The sequence below is a fragment of the Sminthopsis crassicaudata genome, chromosome 3, assembly GCF_048593235.1.
Source record: "Sminthopsis crassicaudata isolate SCR6 chromosome 3, ASM4859323v1, whole genome shotgun sequence".
NCBI classification, from domain to species: domain Eukaryota; kingdom Metazoa; phylum Chordata; class Mammalia; order Dasyuromorphia; family Dasyuridae; genus Sminthopsis; species Sminthopsis crassicaudata.
Window position 1 is genome coordinate 151,568,562 of NC_133619.1, and position 22,244 is coordinate 151,590,805.

A 22,244-nucleotide genomic window follows, 5' to 3' on the forward strand; every position below is an offset into this window, starting at 1 on the left:
TTCCTTTTTGGTGTGATTTTTCTTGTGCAGCATGATAACTGTGGAAATATGTATAGAAGAACCGCACTGTTTAACATATATTGGAAGGGGTGAGGGGAAGGGAGGGGAAAGATTTTGGAACAAGGTTTTGCAAAGGTGAATGCTGAAAATTATGCATGTTTTGAAAATAAAAAACTTTAATAAAATTGTTTTAAAAAGCAAGGAAATTTTTTTTTAATTCTCATTCCACATTCATTTACATGACTTTCCTAATCACCAGCTGTTTATTACCTCAACACCATTTATCATATGGTTAAAAAATGAGAATATTTTACTTTTCTAGACATTTAAATCTCCATACCTAGGAAAACATTTTTCACATTTGCATTCTCAGGGCTTAGCAGAATTTCCTTGTTTGCCTCTCAACTCACTACAGCAATTCTTTAGCATACTTGGTTCACAGTAACCAGTTGCTGTCTTGTCATAGGAGTCAGGATACAAACCCAAGCTCAATGTTTAAAAAAAAAGTTTCTATCACAGGTATAATAGTATTACTGTGCCCCACTTATCTTCTCTTCACCTATTCCTCACCTTTAAGAGTTGGTTTAAATGGAGGACTAAGGTTCCTTCACCTGAATAAAAACATTAGTTTAAAAAACTCAAATGTACAAATACCTAAAACAAGTCATGTGTTCATAGTGACATTAGATTCTTCTACATTCACTAATGAATCTTTTAATTTTCAAAATGATAATTACTCTGGCTAGCTATCCCATCACTATGAGTAATATTGTTCCCAAAAAAAGAAAGGAATAATAATCCCTGAGTAAAATCAATGGAAAATAAAAACATTTCTCCATGCCTATTCACTTTAACATAATTTTTGATTCCCAGATGAAAGGGGGAAAGGAATCACTTTTCTGTCAGTGCTCACTCCTCATCTCTCATCAAGACAAAACTTGCTCTTAGCTTTGCTAGATCAATTTTTTCCGTTTTCCATCCATTGGCATTACCATCTGTGACTATTTTCCTACGGAGATAAATACATTATTGGAATAGTGCCCAAAATCTCCCCAAGATATGATGCTTTAACCTTGGCCAGTCAAACATATAACTGGGAAACTATAAAGTGGTATAAAATGTGAACACAATTATCATTATCACTCACATAATCAGAAGAAATTATCTTGACCTTTATGAAGAATAATGCCTTCTTAACTTCTAATAATAACTACAATGTTCAACTAATCTAGGCCTCTCACTAATGGTGACTCATCCCTAGAGCTTCCCTACTCAGACCTGCTAAAGCCCTTTTACTCTGTCTGCCCAGAATTCTCCTTTAATCAACCTCCCATTAGGAGAATGGGAGAAGAATAATGAGAGGAGGGGAAAAACAGAAAGAAAGGAATTAGAGGAAAAGACAGCATAAAGAGAAGAGTATGAATGTGGAAAGCTAGAACAGTACAAAATCAGGTTGATGGACCCAAATAGATCCAGAAATAGGAAAAAAAGCTAATTAAATCATGAACTTCAAGATACAAAGATACAGACAGATTAGATAACCACTACAGGAACAAACTAAAGGAACAAAGGGATTTTTAAAAACATCTTTTGTTGGCCTGCACCAATAATCTCACCATTCAACAATGTAACAAGCAGAAAAGAACTCTCTCTACCAAAATCACATAGACTCCAGAGCAATTTAAGATCTTTGCTGCTTGGGCCATTGAGATGTTAAGGATGCCAGGAAGAGAGCCCAAATGACAGAGAACTGAACCAGATCTTCCTAACTAACACCTCATCCTATATATACCACACTGCTGCCTCTGTTAACTGACTAAATGGCTAAATACAATACCAAGAATATTAAATCACAATCTGGTACAGTGGTAAGATAGAATTGTTCTTCCAGATGAATTTTGTTATTATTTATTCTAGCTCCACAAATTAATTTCATAGCAGTTTGATTGGTATGGCACTGAATAAGTAAATTAAGTTAGGTAGAATTGTCATTTTTATTATAGTAGTTCAGCCTACTCATGAGTACTTGATAGTCTTCTAATTGTTTAGATCTAATTTTATTGTGTGAAAAGTTTTGTAGCTGTGTAGCTGGCTTTCTCCTGGCAGGTAGATTCTGAAATATTTTTTTTATCATATATGGTTATTTTAAATGGGATTTTTCTTCCTGTCTCTTTCAGCTGGGTTTTTTGATAACATAAAAATGCCAATGATTGATGTGAGATACATATTTTTTTTTTTAATTGAAGCTTTATTTTCATTTTTTTTTCTTTTTTCTTTCTTTCTTTCTTTCTTTTTTTTTTTTTTTTTTTTTTTTTTTTTGAGGCTGGAGTTAAGTGATTTGCCCAGGGTCACATAGCTAGGAAGTTAAGTGTCTGAGACCAGATTTGAACTCCGGTCCTCCTGAATTCAAGGCTGGTGCTCTATCCACTGTGCCACCTAGCTGCCCCGAAGCTTTATTTTCAAAACATATACAAGGATAATTTTTCACCACTTACCCTTGCAAAACCTTATGATCCAAACTCTCCTCCTTCCCCCATCCCCTCTCCTAGATGGCAAATAATTCAATATATGTTAAGTATGGTAAAAAAAAAAAAAAAGGTATAAATTCAATAAAGGTATATGTCTTTATACAATTATCTTGCTGCACAAAAATCAGATCAAAAAGGGGAAAACAATGAGACAAAATAAAATTCAAGCAAAGAAAATGCTGTGATGTGATCCACACTCAGTTCCCACAGACCTCTCTCTAGGTGCTGATGGCTCTCATCATCACAAATGGATTCTACCATCCCCTTCAATGTACATTTTCAAGTGGCCTTAGTCTAGATCAAATAAATCACACTTTTGTCAATACCATAGCCACAGAATGAATTTTGTGGCTTTAAAACTAAGGAAACCAAGTGGATTCAAGTAACAGTTTTCCCAATTATCATTATCATCAGGACACCTTAACGTTTCTATAAGACTTTACAATTTGCAAAGTACTTTCACATTAATTCTCTCATCTCTATCCAACCATTTAAAGGTAGGTAATATCCTCAATTTTATAGATAAGAAAAACTGAAGCTGTTCCAAGGTTATAGGGTAGAGTTCAAGAACAATTCAAACACTGTAACTTGAAAAGAAGTCACTGCATAATACCAAAAAATTACAGACATTATCAGGAACCCTCTTGGAATCTATGTGACCACTCAGCTATAATTATTTCAGTCTTTCTTGGCATGCACTGAGCTAAGGGACAAGATAAATGGGCTTCAGACTACCAACATTTCAGGATCTGACTAGAAAAGGAACTTTTCCAAACACCCTCTCTGAAAGTATTTTCTAGATCCCTTGGTGATTATACTTTAGGTCTTGATCCAAGACTGATATCCAAAGAGATCACTTGATTTTCCTGAATTTACCTAGGTAGTCAATAACAGAATGAAGAAGAGAATTCAACTCTCCTTTCCCTGAAACATTGCTTTTTTACAATATACATTGTACATTGCACAATATACAATATACATTAAAATATACATTGCCCTTATATAAAACACAGTATACAATATACAAACAATACAATCAAGAATGAGAGTTTCCCAGTTTCCCTTAACTGCTAGTTCATGTTTTGTATACTTAAAAATGTACTGTTGTCTCCCCTAATATAATGTAGCTTCCTTGAGTCCTAGAATGACTTCATTTGGGGCACTAATACTCATTAGATAAGATGGCATACTTTATACTGTTATTCATCTAACATATTTCAATCTTGTTCACCACAAACAGTCCCTTTACGGACTGTCATATTCTTTAATGAAATCACATTATATCTCTGACACATTCTATATATCACCCAGCAAAACCTAGCCAAAAATGAAATGGGGTTACTGTGACATGACCTAATATTTTTAAGTGAACCTAACTTTCTATTTAATAATTACCACATTCTTTTCCAAATCCTCAAAAATTATATCTTTCAACCACTCAAATTACCTTCTCCAAACTTTTGCCAGGCATCAAATGTCAGGCTTTTGGGTCTATAACCTCTAAAATTTGTCCCTTTCTCCTTTTTAAAATTCAGGGCAACATATAATATTGTACTTCCAGTTTACTGGAACCTCTCCCATTCCCAATGAAATTTGTAGTGATTATTAGTTGATGTTCTGAGGCCACAACTGGTAATTTCTTTCATCTAAAGCAGTTCTTAGACAGTTTTATTTTGCTCTAACATGCTTGTTCCAGCCTCTCCAGTTTGAACATCATTCTCCTTCTTGGATAAAACAGAAAAAAAAAAAAAAAATGTTGACAAGAACTGTCTTTTGTTTGTTTGTTTTGCTATTATACGATCTTCTCCAAGGAATAGCTTAATAGGGAAAACCCACAGGTGATTTTTACTTCTATTATAATATGTTCAACGAGAGAACAAATGCAGTTTGCAGCTTTGAAACTATTTCAAAACATTTTCCTCCTACATATAAAGCAAGTCAATTTTAATGAGGTGAGCCACTTGCAAAAACAAGTCAACAACAACAACAACAACAAAAAAAAAAGTGAACATACTAAAGTACAAAACTCTTAAGAGTAAATCAGAATCTACATGCAATTTATATATTACTTAAGACTTGCGAACTAAAACCAGATTGACCTAAGAGATACTATACTGCCTAGCAATTTTTTGAACAAGAGATTTTTACAATAATATATTTACTACAATGAAATTCTCATATTTATTCAACTAAACTAGATACCAAAATGACCTGGTCTTTCCCCACCACAAATCATAGGGAAATTGCAATACTAAACAGGGAAACCATCAAAAGCTTGGTTGTCTTATATATCTGGTATAGAAAGCAAAAGCTCAGAGATTAAAGTTGTTTGAGATCATCTAGTCAAATTTTTCATTTCATAGACCAATAAATTAAAGTCAAAAGAATCAACACTAGCAGTTGATATATCAACAATATAGATTTTAATCCACACATTACTTTCCTCACAATAACCCTTTGAGGATATTATTTGCAATGCAAATATTATTTCCATGTTGCAGATTAGAAAATTGAACTTTAAAAAATCGGGGATATGGTAGAAGGCTAGAATCCATACTTCCTATTTCTTAGCCCAGTATTATTTCCACTATGCCTGCCCCTATTTCTCTTCCCCAAGCTAGCTTTCTACAACTAGGGATAAGGTAATAAATCACTTAGAGAACAATTATGTCTACTTTTGAGAAATAGTTCTTTAGTTTGGAAAACACTTAAAATGAAAAATAGCTATCAAAAACAGCTCTTACCCTTTGTTAGGACCCTAGTTTTTTTTTGGTGAAATGCTGCTTAATTTTATACTATGTACATTCTCATTTATTTAAACACGAATCCTCCTTTTCTATAAATAAAATGCATTACTATCTGCAAACAATTTGGGGACTGAAAAGCCTCCCTATCAGATGAATCTGACCAGTCAACCCTACTAGGCAGACAGAATTTGTCTAAAACACAGACATCTGTAAACTGCTAAATGCTCCACTGAAAATCCTGCTGTGGTTTCAGATTTTCTACATTCCAGCTAAGTACCAGGAGTTTGTCCAAACTGAGCTTGCTAATCCACACAGGTCTATTCAATTTTTCCAACAAATCTGCAATTCAATCACTGCCAGAAAGTTCCTGAGATATGACAGACAGTGGAACTGAGGTTTAAATGATCAATATTCCTTCAATGAAAACTGTACCAGGAATATAACTTTACAACATAAGGGCACTCTAGAAATTAGTATAAACAAAAAAATTTTCAAAAATAATGAGTAACCACTTCCAGTTGATCAATGATGGACAGAAATAACTACACCCAGAGAAGGAACACTGGGAAGCGAATGTAAATTGTTAGCACTACTGTCTATCTACCCAGGTTACTTCTACTTTCTGAATCTAATACTTAATGTGCAACAAGAAAATGGTATTTACACACATATATTGTATCTAGGTTATACTGTAACACATGTAAAATGTATGGGATTGCCTGTCATGGGGGGAGGGAATGAAGGAAGGAGGGGGATAATTTGGAAAAATAAATACAAGGGATAATATTATAAAAAAAATTACTCGTGCATATATACTGTGGGAAAAAAATTCTAAATAAATAAAGAAAAGGGAAACAAAAAAATGAGTAACAATTCTTTCTTTCAACCTTTTACTAGGAAAAAGTTATATATTTCTCAGAAAGCTCAAGGAGTGAGAAAATTAATTTTTTGGGGGGGTTCCCTTTTGTTTAGATTTTTCTTTCACAACATGACTAATGTGGAAATGTTTAAAATGGTTATACATGTATAATCTGCAACAGATTGTTTATTGTCTTAGGAAGGAGGGGAAGTAAAGAGGAAAGGAGAAAAAAACAACCTAGAACTAAAAACCTTACAAAAATGAATGTTGAAAACTATCTTTACATGTAATTGGGGGGAGGAAAGGAATAAAATATTAAGAGGAAAAAACGAATGCTAAAAATTGTCTTGACATGTAATTGGGGTGAAAATAAAATACTTTTTAAAATGAAGTCTTTGAGGACAAGGGGGGAAAAAAATAGAGGGAAAGGGACAAAACCTATTATTGAGCTCAATACCAATGTGGAAAGGCTTATGGCACTACCAGTAAAGAGAAAGTTTATTTCTGTGTTCAGGTGATAAAGGAGACTGGGCCCTGGCCTAACAGCCACATATTTCTAAAGAGTAAAGTCCAAATTTACAATATATTATAGTATTAATAAGGGGAACTTGAGGCACAAAGTGATTCAGTCCACTTCGGGTTCCTATTTTCTAGATGTCTTCCTAAAGCTTCCTGTTTCTAAATATTCTGTTACTTGTTGAATAACATACTATAATGAACATCAAGAAGAAGTCATCTTGGGTTAATGGAAATGAAAACAGATTGTGCTATACTTACAGTCATTTGAGTTATGAGTTCAAGTCTAGCATCTTGGCCACAGTTTTCTCATCTCTAAAATGTGGATGATATAATAGCATCTGTCTCTCAGAGTTGTTGAGGCTCAAAAGTAAAAATATAGATGTAAACCACTCTGCTATATAAATATTTAGCTACTTGTGTCATTGTAATTATTACTAATGGTAAAATATGATTTTGTCTCTGGCTTTATAATTGAAATTAGAATGCATAATTTCTAATTTCTTTCTACAAGTTCTCTTTCTACACCCCATGTAATTATTTCCATGATGAGTGGCTACAAAAGTTCCTGCCCCATCACCAGCTATTCAGGAATTGTTTGTTAGTTTCAGGTATGACCATAATCTCAAGTAGAAAAATCTTTGTTAAAATGTGGACCTTCAGAACACTGGGAAATGAGTGTGAACTGTTTGCATTTTTGTTTTTCTTCCCAGGTTATTTTTACCTTCTGAATCCAATTCTTCTTGTGCAACAAGAGAACTGTTCAGTTGTACACACATATATTGTATCTAGGATATACTATATATAACATATTTAACATGTATAAAACTGCCTGCCATCTAGGGGAGAGGATGGAGGGAGGGAAGGGAAAAGTTGGAACAGAAGTGAGTGCAAGGGACAATGTTGTAAAAAAAATTACCCATGCATATGTACTGTCAATAAAAAGTTATAATAATAATAATAATAAAATGTGGTCCTTCACTATGCCCAAAGGGCTATCAAACTGTGCACACCCTTTGATTGAACAGTGTTTTTACTGGGCTTATATCTCTAAGAGATCTTAAAGGAGGGAAAGGGACCCACGTGTGCAAATGTTTGTGGCAGCCCTTTCTCTAGTGGCAAGAAACTGGAAACTGAATGGATGCCCATCAATTGGAGAATGACTGAATAAGATATCGTATATGAATGTTATGGAATATTATTGTTCTGTAAGAAACGATCAGGAGGATGATTTCAGAGAGGCCTAAGCATTCCTGCTCCCTTCACTTAGAAAATCTTCTGTAGATGACAACTAGAAAAGAATATAAAAAGGAAAAACTAAGGCCAAGGATAAAATTGTATTTTTATGATCTTACCTTGCAAAAGGGGGGGGAGGGGGAGAAGAACACCAGAAGGTAATTTTTGAAAATAAGAAAAAAATAAATTTTTGGCAAAAGATAAGGAATGTACTATCAAATGTATTTAGGATAAGACAAAATCCATTATTTACATAGGTATTAAAGGTAAATACAATCAACTAACCAATCAACAGCTGAATAAGCTCTCCAGTTGCCAGTCCTTTGTCTCAGGTGTAATGACTTTTCTGCAGATGAAATCCTGTGTTGGCCAGCTAATCCCAACCCCTTCTATAGATGCAGCTATCACTCATTTATCATAGGGAGACCTAATGGGAGGTGTTTTTTAAAAAATGTGAGATTCTTCTTCTTCTAAAGACCATGTTTCCTAAACAATTCAGAATTCCCCCAATTTTATCTCTTTTCCCCTCCCTTCTTCATGTAATTAACACCTCCCCCTTTTTCCCTACCATCTTACTCATTTCTCCTGCCTGGATAGGCAGCTCTCTTCAAAGCTCACGAGTGAATCCTTAAAAACAAACTGATGAAGGAACTAGCTACCTGTTAAGGAATTATTTTGATAATCATTTCCTATGACTGATAATCCGATGTTCGCAGTATAAATCTCTTTCCAGCATCTTGTTTTGATAAATTTTAATACAATCTCTGATAGCAAATCATAAAGAATTCTGACACAAAATTAGATGTGGTTTTGCTAATAAACCTGATAAGTCAACTGTGTGATTTCCACATAAATTAGTTACAATCAGAGAAATAGCTTCTGTCCTCTAGTCTGAAGCTAGGAAGATATATTTCCAATATGAATAGTCAGCTAAAAGAATGAGTTGTTTTCTCCTCTTTAGTAAATAGCTTAATTTTTTAACCTGAGATTCAGAATCACAGAATTCTAGAACTGAAAGGATTCAACACTTAATCAAGATTAAGCTAATTATAAACGTTTGTTGAATAGAGTGAATTGAAAGGGTTGAATAACAGCTTGGAGAATCTGGATTTTTAGTTCTGGCTTTGTGATTACTTATTCAACTTCAGCAAGTGTCAAGGTCTAAAAATGAGGGTACACTAGACCAAATGATCTCTTTATGTTTATTCCAGGCTCTTAAAATACAATCACCAAAATCTTACTAGTCTACTAACCTGGTAACTCCAGGACATGCAAAAAGAAGTTTTTCAAAGGCTAAGATTAAAAAAAAAAAAAAAACTACCAAAAACATTATTTGCTATTAGAAGAGCAAAAATAAGCCCCAGTTCATTTTTTGTTTAATTTTCAGAAAGATCAAAATCAAACAAAGCTTGAAAGGAGTTTAGAGGCAACTCCTCATTTTATATGTGAAGAAATTGAATAAGTGATTTGACCAACATTACAAGGTCTAACGGGACAAAACCAAAATTAGAACTAAGGTTCTTTGACCTGGCATCCAATACACTATGTAGTTTTCCAGGCTGCTTCTCTTCCATTTATAGGGCAGTTTCAGAACTCTCACCAATTTGAGGATACTTTTCTCCTTCCCTTTCTTCTCTTTTAAACTTTGTTTTCACATCAGTAAACAAGCTATTATAATTTTAGGGAATGTTCAGTTATAGGCAAGGCTAGCTCTTTGTGTAACATCTGAGAGAACAGAATTTCAGGAATTTTGTTCCCTATTTCACTTTTAATCATTCACTTTCTCTAGATAGTACTTTTCTTTGAGGGAGGGGGACACAGGCATGAAAAGCAAGAAAAAGGAAAGAAAAATGAGTGAAAGGGAAAGGATGAGAAAGGGAAGGGAAAAGAAAGGTGAAGAAAGTACAACTTTATACAAATTTTCAATAAAAAATTATACTAACAAGGAATAACTCTAGCTTCTCTCCACCTCTGCCCCCAAAAGGAGAAGGGCTAACCTCCCCATTCCTTCAAAGATTACTTGCTCATTGTAATAAAATTAAAATGAGTGTTCATCATTGAGAATTCACACTTTTACCACAGATCTTCAGATATCTACATCAAAATGGATGACTGGTGAGTAGAGTAGGATTAGAGATTTAAAGACCATCTCAGGATCTTAAAAAGTCTCTCAGTTCACAAATGATAAAACTAGAACTAAATGATGAGGCCACAGTCACACAGATATTAAATGGCAATCAAGACTGGAAGAAATCTACTTATGGCTACTAGTCTATTCATGATAATATATTTGTAATTAAAGGTCAGATTTGATTATATAATTATTTCAGTATGTTTCAAATAATATTTCTTACAACTTAAAAGATTCTTCAATAAATTCTAGTGATTCATTGAAAAATTAATTAACAATATTTACCAAATAATCACCATTTGTGCTGAGCTTAGTAGGATACAAAATATCATCCCTATACTCAAGATCTTACAGTCCACTCAGTGACACGTATAAAAGAAGATAAGTAGTAGATGAGTATTCCAAGAGTGGTATGTTAAATATCTAAATACTATGGGAGGGAGACCTCTAAATATGTCAGAACATCACTATCATCTCTCATAACTTTTGTATAGTGTTTTAAAGTTTGAAAAGAGCTTTGCAATACTACCTTATTTTTATCTTGATAACAACCGAGGTAGTATTATCATTCCTATTGTACAAATAGGGAAACTGAGGCAGACAAAAATTAAGTGACTTGCCCAAGCTCTGGGCTAGTCTCTGTAAGACCAAAAGTCCAAGATCAAATGAACTCAGATCTTCCTAAAACCATATCCAGTGTTACCCAGCTATTAAATTACCACAGGCTAATGTGGTCAGGGAAGGCAAACTTGAAATGGGCCTTGAAGAGTAGTAGAATTAAAATAAATAGACTGAAGGGAGGACATTCCAAGCAAAGACTTAAAAGGACAAAGACAATAGGAAAAATGAGTGGGTGTTCAAAGGATAATAATAGTACTGAAAACTTCCACTTCAAGATTTTGTTCAAACCAAATAGAAAATCCAACATTTTACCTGTAGTGGACAATGATGCTTCACTCATTAAGGTACCCCACTTGAATCTGAAATCATTAACTAAAATTGTTCAGCCAACAGTCACCAATCTATGTAACACACCTGACTTTGAATCTTCCCTAACCCAAAACAGGTTGTATCCCCAGAGTCAAGCACAGCATAATCCTTGACCACAATGCAAAAAAAGCTCAGCTAAGCATCATCCAAGAGAGAGACCATTAATCTGGATGAGAAGGCACTCACCTACGGACCCAAATAGACTCATATCCATGAACGATCAAAACAGCTCCATCAATGACTTTTGGTAAAATAGCAAACTATCTACATGCACACCACTTCTGGAATGTCCAAAAAATCAGAAGCAAAGGGCTTTAGATATTTGCCATTAAGTTTTAAAAACTGCTCAATGACTTTAACCTCAAGCTATTTATAACTCTATTTTTATAAGGGGGAGGGGAGAGTTGTTTTCTTGTTAATAACCAGCTGGAAAACTGAGGGCCTGCACAAGCCTTAATTATTTTCTTCACGTGACAGGCCCATCTGATGATATGGTATTGTTTTCTGGATGCATCATTCTACAGATTGCTCAGTGCTGACTGAGAACATCAATTGTATAACCAATTACAAAAGGCTGCTTACACAAAATACATATGGGGGTATGAACTGAACAGAGTATTGCAGATCATGGACAGCTCTCTCCAGCTCTTTACCATCCATAGTAACAAAATACCAAGAAACCCAGGATTGTCAGACATGGAAAGAATCCTTAATATGATCTAGTTTGAGTAGCTCCCACAGCCACACGGCCACTGTTTTACAAAGGAAGTAACTGATTCAGAAGAATTCAGGAATGAGGGTTAGTAGTGATTCAATCAACTTTAGTAATAGAAAGATAATACCAAAAAAGAAAGAAAACAGTGTTATTGAAGCATTTTTCTTGATGTACAATATAGCTATAAATCATACTGAATTTACTGCATATTTTAATTTCAAATACTTTTGTTTTTCTTTTTCAGTTCTTTCTACATGTAAACATTTATGTTTACTAGTGCTTAGGTTCAGAAAAGCAAAAATAAATAAATAAATGAATAAATGAACAGTGTGAATGGCAATAAAACAGTGTTACTGAAGCATTTTTCTTGATGTACAATATAGCTATAAATCATACTGAATTTACTGCATATTTTAATTTCAAATACTTTTGTTTTTCTTTTTCAGTTCTTTCTACATGTAAACATTTATGTTTACTAGTGCTTAGGTTCAGAAAAGCAAAAATAAATAAATAAATGAATAAATGAACAGTGTGAATGGCAATAAAACAATCTGAAAAGAAAAAAGAGAATAAGGAGAAGAACTAGCCTAGGGAAGACACAAGAATAAAGGACACTGTTTTGTTACTGTAAGAATGAGAGAGTATGATAAGTTTTGAGGAATGAAGGACAGAGAATCACACTGGCTGGCCTTTATCTTCAGAGTGTCCTATTGGACAATTTATCTCTTTTAAGCATAAGGACTGGGATGGTTGTATGACTGAAAAGAGAGGGAAAGTATCCAAAAAGTCACTATGAGGAATATGATGAGAGAAGAATTTGTTTTTTCAGGCATACAGCAAATCAATACTTGAAAATCAATTCTTTTGGCGGTAATAACTTCCATCAAAGTGTAATGAAATAATGTCTCAACTATCAATAAGCAGACCTCTTATAGATGTACTAAATGGAAAGAAGGGAAGATGATATAAAGGCTGACCTTGATAATTGGGCTAGAAAAGACACTACTGCTATCCTATGAAAGGTTGGAATTTGGTGGTAATAATTCTTTTTGCTCCAAATACTCTGTATAGTGAAGATTTATTTAAGAAAATTTATTTAACAAGATTTAAGAAACACACAAAAGGCAAAAATCAAACACTTTAAAGATAAACCACATAATTCATTGATACAATTATTACCGCCCCTCTCTGCAGTTTTAAGTGTACGCATTCTTGAGGCCACAAAGGCAAGATTACCTAATTGCAGTTATTGCCATTGCCTAATCAGGTCATAACATGCACAATGTTGTATATTTTATAATACTAAATGAGTATCAGACCAAACCAAATCTGAATATTTTACTTATCCTCCACAAGTCATCTACCAATAGTGCTACATAACTTGTTCTTGAGGCTTTCCTCCCTCTTGCTCCTGAAAGGTTTTTTTTTTTTTGTTTGTTTTAGGGGTTACTTATTATCACAAAAACATAGTTTAAAACACATTTTCTGAACAAACTTTCTAATCTGGAGCTAATTAACATAGTTAAAATAGCTTTAAAAACTGGGGGAGGGAGAGAACATCTCAAGATCTTTTGTCTCATTACATAACAACCTCTTCCTGGGGAAAAGAAGCTTGCCATTTGCTAACACCAATCACAACCAAGATTCTGAAGGAGCTAAAGATAAAAATTCCCATTTATCTCACATTAAGGATTGCAAAGTTTTATACGTACACGATCACAATTGATTCTGACAACAAATATCTTTATAAAACAGAACAAACTCACTCCTAGATATCGTCCTTCACGACACATACTACGTAGTAGTTCAACTTCCACTATGTTCTGTCCATAGGCACAGTGTTGACAATCATAGGAGGCTTTGTCCACTGATTCCCACTCTTCACAGGCTATATACTCAATGACTTATGAGCAAAAATCCATTTCTCTATCATATTTGTAGGAGTTAACATAACCTTTTCCCCTCAACACTTCCTAGGTCTTTTGGTCATACCTCGACGATACTCATAGACTACCCAGATGCCTATACAGCATGAAATATTTTATCTTCTATTGGCTCCTTTATTTCTCTAACAGCTGTTATCATAATAATCTTCATCATCTGAGAAGCTTTCGCATCCAAATGAGAAGTTTCTTTTGTAGAACTAACTACTACTAATATCAAATAACTCTACAGTTGCCCTCCCCCAAACTACACATTTGAGCAACCTGTGTTCATTAAATCTTAATATGAGAAAGGAAGGAATGAACCCCCCCCAAAAACTGATTTCAAATTAACCCCATAACCTTTATGACTTTCTTAAAAGATATTAGTAACAACCATTGCATAACTTTGCCATAGTTAAATTAGATTTAAACCTTGTATATCTTATTATGCCTTATCCTATGCAACTGGGCTTTCAAGATTTCTCCATCACAGAACTCATATACTTTCATGACCACACACTAATAATGGTCTTCTTAATCAGCTCATTAGTGTTGCATGTTCTTATTCTCATGTTCACAACAAAATTAACCCACACCAGCACTATAGAGGCCCAAGAGGTCAAAACTATTTGAACAATCATACCTGCAGTTATCCTTGTCCTAATTGCCCTCCCATCCCTATGCATCTTATATATGATAAACGAAATCTACAACTCCTACCTCAAAGTTAAAGCCATGGGCCATCAATGTTACTGAAGCTATGAGTATACTGACTACGAAGACCTCTCATTTGATTCATACTTAATACCCTCCCAAGACTTAACCCCTGATCAATTTCGACTATTGGAGGTAGACAATCGAGTAGTTCTTCCCATAGAATTTCCAATTTGGATGCTAATTTCATCGGAGGAAATACTTCATGCATGAGCTCTAGGACTAAAAGTTGATGCCATCCCAGGGCGACTAAACCAAGCCACCCTAACCCTCCACCTGCCCTGGAATCTACTATGGTCATTGCTCAGAAATCTGTGGCTCCAACCACAGCTTCATGCCTATTGTAGTAGAGATATCCATCCTTAAATATTTTGAAAATTGATCACATATGATGCAGACATCTTTGAGAAATTAACTTAATACTTAAGCATTATCAGAACTTAGTATCTCCTCAAACCTATGACACAATTAGATACATCAACAATTGATTCTACATAGCCGGCTTCACCCTAGTCAGTGTTTTCTGCGCATTCCAATTTCAAATCATTGGTATAGAAATAATTTATATTTACCCACCAGAAGAAATGCTCAAACTTCCAGAAATTCCATTCTCCTGAGAGAAAAAATGAACAAAAATCTATGTCTGCCCTACTATCATAGGCATTTCCACCCTACCTATTATTATCTTATTCCCAAGTCTAATCTTTACAAAGCCTAAGTGTTGATTCCCAAACCGAATTCAAATCCTACAAATTTGACTTATCCGCCTTACCATCAAGCAAATAATATTAATGCATAATAAACTTGGTAGAGCATGAACCCTTAATATGTATATTCCTGATTCTATTTATTGCAACAACTAATCTTCTAGGCCTCCTTCCCTACTCATTTACCCCTACTACACAACTCTCAATAAATATTAGCATGGCCATCCCCCTTTGAAAAAGGAACAGTAGCATTAGGTTTTCATAACAAACCAAAAGCCTCACTTGCTCATTTCCTACCACAAGGCACACCAATACCCCTAATCCCTATACTAATTATTATCCAAACAATCAGCCTGCTTATTCAACCATAAGCCTTAGCAGTACCACAAACAGTTAACATCATGGCTGGCCACCTTTTAATTCACCTAATTGGCTCAGCCACTTTAGCACTCTATCAGCATCATGTTATCACCAATCACATTCATCATCCTTTTTATCTTACTATCTTAGAATTGGCTATAATCCAAGCCTATGTCTTCACTTTACTAGTAAGCCTGTACTTACATGGCAATGCTTAGTTGCACTAACATCACCTAACTACATGATATAACCTTAATGGCCCACCAAACTCATGCCTACCACATAGTAAATCCCAGCCCGTATTACTTATAGGGGGCCTCTCAGCACTCCTTCTCACCTTTGGACTAATCCTGTGGTTTCACTTCCACTCTTTTCTCCTTCTCCTCATTGGAATCACATCACTACTTCTAACAATATTCCAACGAAGACAAGACATTGTACGAGAAGGAACCTTTCAAGGCCATCACACCCCCGTAGTCCAAAAAGGCCTACGATATGGTATAATCCTCTTTATCATATCAGAAGTCTTCTTTTTCGTAGGCTTCTTCTAAAACTTTTATCACTATAGTCTTTCTCCTGCTTTAGAGTTAGGAGGCTGTTGACCGCTTGTAGGGATTCACCCACTAAACCCTATAGAAGTGCCACTACTAAATAGAGCCATCCTTCTCGATTCTGGTGTCTCCATCACAAGAGCCCACCACAGTCTTATAGAAGTTAACCAAAAACAAATAATTCAAGCCTTATCTATCACTATTGCCTTAGGCCTGTATTTCACCATCCTTCAAGCTATATTATACTATGAAGCACTATTTTACTACCTCATATGGCCTTTGTTAACTGAAACTGTGATTTCACTGGTGTAAAGAGTACCTTTTCTAAAGTACATCTTCACTTATTCTTTTTTCCCCTGAAGCAATTGGGGTTAAGTGACTTGCCCAGAGTCACACAGGTCTTCACTTATTCTGCTGGTCAGATGAGGAAACTAAGGCAAACAAGATTAAGTAACTTGCCCAAGGCCACATAGCTAGTAGTCAGGCTTTATTTGCAACTTGGGTCTTCCTGATTCCAGGCCAGCTACTCTATCCACTATTGTCACCCAGTACCTGGTACATGAGGTACTTAGGGAGGACAAACCCCACCTGATATGAGGGCTTAGAAGACCCCTTTCCAAGGCTGCGCATACATCTTCAGGATGGCATAAACAGTAGCAAGACAGTAACCAGGTTAAGGGGAACAGAAAGGCCTCAAATTTGCTGATGAGGTAAGGGATGCCTTCCTTCAAGCATTTAAAAACTCTTCCCCATTCCCCAGGAAAATGAAAAATCAGAACAATTTGTTCCAACAGTCATGAAGGAAGTTGAAGCAGGCTCACTTAAATCCAATTCACATGCAACTCGAATACCACCCGTGATGTAATGGAGGAACAGCAATGTTAGGTGACTTGATCAAGGTCAGATAGTAAATACATATAGAAACTGGACTTTAACCCAGTTCTTCCTGATTCTGTATAAATTATCTGTTTTGACATCTGTACACCTCTCACTGCAAATATTTCATTAGCTATGTTTATCAGATGAGCACTATAGAGCTAATAAATGAGAAAGTCAGAAATTGAACTCAAAATTGTAGCTTCTGACTATGAATACTGAATTCTTTCTACCATAATGACTGCTCAGAGGCCTACTAAAAGTTTCTACATCCTACATTTTAGTTTAATCAAACAATATATCCTGGGATATACAGAAAAGAGTCACTCAGATAAATCAATCCTCAACTTGTATTCACTTAAAACCTACTATGTTCCAGTCATTACAAATACAAAAAATGAGACAATCCCTGCTTACATTCCTATTAAGACAAATGTAAATCAATGGGTTAGGAGGCATGAAAATATTTTCACTACTACATACATACAATTAAAGACTGTATACATACACATACATATATAATTAAAGATTAAAATAGCCTTCATACACTAAGCATTCTTAGTGATTTTAACAGAAATCTAACAATTTAACAGCTGTAGCAAGTTTTCTTCATGAGTGCCATGAGATCCTTTGTAATGCTAATAGATGAAAAAGTACAGGTGCTGAATATGAGAGAAAGTGCAACAGTATTTACACATCTAGAAAATAAGGTAGAAGAAATAAAACGGTCTAAAAAGTGAATATAATTTTAAGTGATGTGCAAGTTCCTTTAAATATAAGTAGGATCCTTAAGATCCTTTAAATTATTATAATGTCCTGCAGCTTAATGAGTCAAAAGAACAACATATCAGGAATAAAATAGACAATGATCTTAGGCTGCATTAATGTAACTTTGTTTAGAATGAAGGATATTAACATCCTAATATACAGATCGCATCTGGATTGCTCTGTTCATTTCTAGGTGTTACATTTTAGGAAGGACATCAACAAGCTGGAACATGTCCATAAGAGCATGTCCAAGAGAGAACCAAAGTAATGCTATGCGAACTTATGCCTCTGTTTCAAAGACTGGGCAAAAAACCTGAAGATGAGACCAGAGGAGACATGATAGCAAACATCAAAGATCCAAAAAGTTGTCAAGTAATAAATATAGGGACTATATATTTATTATCCTTGGCAGTAAGAAAGAAGAATTAAACAAATGAGAAAAAAGTCACAGAGAAAGCTCTGAGCTTAATATAATGAAAACTTAAGACTGCCCAAATACCAACTTGTCTCCTTCCTGCCCAATTTCCATTTGCTATGTATCTTTTATATATATGGCTATTCACATGTTGTCTCCTGCATTATAATGTATGTTTCTATAGGACAAGGACACTACTATTTCTCCTAGCTTAGCACAGTGCATGGCACAGAGTAAGAATTTAAATGCTTGCAGACTAAACTAGAATTTTATGAAAGTAGAAAAGGCTACCTTATACAGGGGATGAGTTCTTCCCTTTAGAGGTTTCTCCATAGAGGTTGAATGACCATTTCTCAAGAAGATTCTAAAGGACATCCCAGCTTCAGATAGGGGTCAGATACTCCCAATCCCTTTATGCTATCTCAAACTCAAAGATGAATAAAATGCTCATTGATTTGAAATCTGTGATTGTAAGACTGAAAACCAGTTTGAAAAGATGATAAAAATTATGTGTTAAAGTGTTAGATTAAGATTAAGATTAAGTGAGGATAAGGAGGCAGTCACTAGCTTTGTGGATATCAAATCTGCAGAATAACACAATGTTGTAATGGGGAATTTTTACCTTTGATTCATCACTATGTTGAAGGTTCAAGTGTAGGGAATCTACTCAAATGACCCATTCTCCCCCTCCCCCACAAAAAGTTAAAATTAATTCTCAGGTGAGTAAACTACCTCTGCCAATGCAAGTTTGCACCTTCCTTGACAACTTATAGACTTAAAAGAGTTGCCTAGAAATACCTCATAAAACCTGCAGCACTCAAACCAGATTAAAATATAACTTGACAAGATTTAACAAAATAAATAAAAATACAACAAAACACAAATAATGTTACATTTTAAAACTAAATCAAGGAGCAGCTAGTTGGTACAATAGATAAAGCACTAGCCCTGAAGTCAGGAGCACCTGAACAAAATAAATAAAAATACAATAAAACACAAATAATTACATTTTAAAACTAAATCAGCTAGTTGGTACAATAAAGCACAAGCCCTGAAGTCAGAAGCCACAGACACTTAACACTTTCTTACTGTGTGGCCCTGGGCAAGTCACTTAACCCCAAATGCCTCAGCAAAAAAAAAAAAAAAAAAAAAAAAAGGATAAATCAAAAGTAGTCTGAAGGGATTCTTATGTATGGATCAGTGGCCCCCATTTCCATTTGAGTTTGATTCCATTTGTCCAGAATCACAGAGCCACAATAGATCAGAAACAGGACTTAAACAGAATTTTCCTGATTTTGAGGCCAGCTCTCTATCCACCACCCCACATTGCCTCTCTTCCAATATGTCTGGTTTTTACACTTGCTTCATTTCCCTTTTCTTCCCCGTTTACAGATGTTATAAATTCCTTAAAGGCAGAGATTGAGCTTTATTATTTTATCATTTTATCTCCTCCCTCACACACACACACACACACACACACACACACACACACACACACACCACTTGGCATTGTTTGCTGAATTGAACTTATGAATATAAGTAACTTATATTTAACAATGTTTCTTCAAGTTGTTCAAAGCAGCTTACTAGCACCTAACATACATACTGTAAGAAGCAATTAACATAAATCTAAAAAGATCACACACTTCAATATTCAATTATGAATTAACAACCATTGCAAAAGCTGAGCTTCATTAATCCGTTTCAGATAAGTCTCTAGAGATGATGAAAATCGTAACCACGTTAGCACATCATGTGTTCAGAGAACACTCATCCTCCTATTCCAAGTATACAACATGGGATGCTGCTAAGAGTGCATCTCTGCAACTAATAAATTCATCTCTCCTGAACTTCAATTAACCATTCTCATTCCACTACTATCAACAGTAGTCAATTATGTGCCAGATACTGTCCTATGTGCTGGAGATACAAATGACAAAAGCTCATGCTCACAGATAACTGAGTATGATATACATAGATTTATGCAAAGCAGAGAGAGAGGTGAGGAATGCTTGCAACTAGGGAAACTTGAGAAAGGCCTCTTAAAGAAGGTAGCATTGGAGCAGTCTTGAAGAAAGCTGGGGGTTTCAAGAGGCAAAGATGAGAAGAGACAGCATTCCAGGAATAGATCACACAGCCTGTATTATGCAAGGACACAGAAGCTACAGGTTTAGTCCATGTAAACTATGAAGACAACAGAGGGGATTTCCACTCAGGCATGGACTGTGGAATAGCTGACATTCATGTTCCTATCTAGTTTTAAGAATCTAAAATACTATCTACCAATTGCAAGCTCACCATGTTATCAAGACCGAAGAATAGTTCCAAAAGCATCAACCTATAAATTTCAGGGCAAAGAGAAGAAAGATTAAAAAACAAAATTTCTGATAAATGAAATATCTTGATGAAGTCTATACCAAAATGACTTAATTCTAAGAAATCTGGAAAGAATAATATATATATATTAGGCATATATATATATAGACACATATATATAGACATATAGATAGATATAGATAGATTAAGCAACCTGAATTTTATCAGACTGACTCACTAGCCCCTAAATATTGTATAAGAGAAAATACATAGGATGGAAGGACATGAGCAAACCCTAAAGAAAAATTAACTTCCTGCTTCATTTACATCAGAATTTTTAAAATTATTCCTTACTTTGATTCTAGTCAACTGGGCTTACAAAGCTTTATCTTCTCAAAGAGAATGAGAAATAAGGGAAAAGAAGTAACAAATGAAATGTGAAATAGTTCAAATTAAGTAGCTCTGACTGCAATGAAAAGATAGCATGGCTAATTACATGTGTACCCTTTCAGGAATGAAAGAACAAGATGTGGCAAGATAATCACTGCAACAAAAACTGACTAACTCAAGGCTTTTTAAATAGTTCAGTTCAGAGTAGTGTTGCCAAGGCTCAAAATAATAAACTATGATTCACATCTCAAAAGGTAAACATGAACTCAACAGTTTCAGAATGGACTTACTGGCAAAAGCTGTCAGGGTGCCTTCTCCTCAGGAGTAGTATCCTCTACTCTCAGTAATCTCTATTATTACTTATTGCAGATTTGAATTGGCCCAGCATCAATGCACAGATTGCAATCCCTTAACTAAAGAGCCTAACTCTTCTTTCTACTAAAAATTATAAAAACAAAAATATATGTGATTGTTCATTCATTTTCAGAGTTTTCTTCTCAAGATAATATTTCTTCCTTTCAAGAGACTTTGACTTCTTTATTTTTTAATAACTTTTTAATTATCTAAATACATGCAGTAGTTTTCAACATTCATTCTGCAAAACCTTGTGTTCCAAAATTTTCTCCTTCCCTCATCTTCTCCCCCCTTCCCTCATCTTCTCCCCCCTTCCCTAAATAGCAAGCAATCTAATATAGGTAAAACATGTGCAATTCTTCTAACGAAATCTCCATATTCGTCACACTGTGCAAGAAAAATCAGATTGGGGGAGGGGGGCAGAACAAGCAAATAACCAACAACAAAAAGGTGAAAATACTATTCTTTGATCCACATTCAGTCCCCATAGTTATTTCTCTGGATGAGGATGACTTTTTCCATAACAAGTCTACTGGAATTGCCTTATATCACCTCACTGTTGAAAAGAACTTGACTTCGACGTTATTATAATGAGAAAAATAGAAACCATTTGTAAAGAATTGCTTCTCTCTTCCTCCAGTTCTCTCTTAACCACCTTCCTCTCCCCCTTGCCTCAGGAGCAGGCCCTCTGGTTCATTATCTCCAATCTTCAATCTTTCTTTATCCACTGATTCCTTCTTAGCAGCCAAAAATATACTCATAGTCTCAGTTCTCATCAGAACTTTCAGCTAATTCTGATATTCCCTCAAATTATCATTTTAAATCTCTTCTCCCTCTTCAGAACCAAATTTCTTGCTTCAACTTCCTCTCTTTTCACTCACTGCTTAATTCCTTTGTAATCAGACATAAACCAGATTACATAAACCACACACCAGATACCACAATAATAGCTATTTTCAGCCACCTTCTAAGATGACCACCTGCTTAGGCAGCCAATAACTATTATAAAAGGCTGAAAATATAGACATAATGTGTTTCTCCATTGGAAAATCTACCAATCAAGTAAAAACATTAAGAAAAGCAATTGGAAATGAAGACTTAAAATTCTGGAGAGAAGTCAAAGTCAGAGACAAAGATTTGGGATTC

At 34.9% G+C, this 22,244-nt stretch overlaps 1 protein-coding gene across 2 annotated transcripts in view; it reads right to left on the reverse strand.

The window, feature by feature from the left end:
* The window catches only part of STK24 (serine/threonine kinase 24), a 126,493-nt gene that overhangs the window by 84,509 nt on the left and 19,740 nt on the right, over positions 1 to 22,244 (reverse strand). The window contains exon 1 of one of the 2 annotated variants that reach the window (XM_074299403.1): positions 18,330 to 18,386. The exons of the other annotated variant lie outside the window; for it this stretch is intronic. Within the exon in view, the coding sequence (XP_074155504.1) occupies positions 18,330 to 18,371 (42 nt within the window). The 5' untranslated portion in view covers positions 18,372 to 18,386. Of the gene's footprint in view, positions 1 to 18,329; positions 18,387 to 22,244 lie in introns of those variants that run through there. 2 annotated transcript variants of the gene reach the window in all.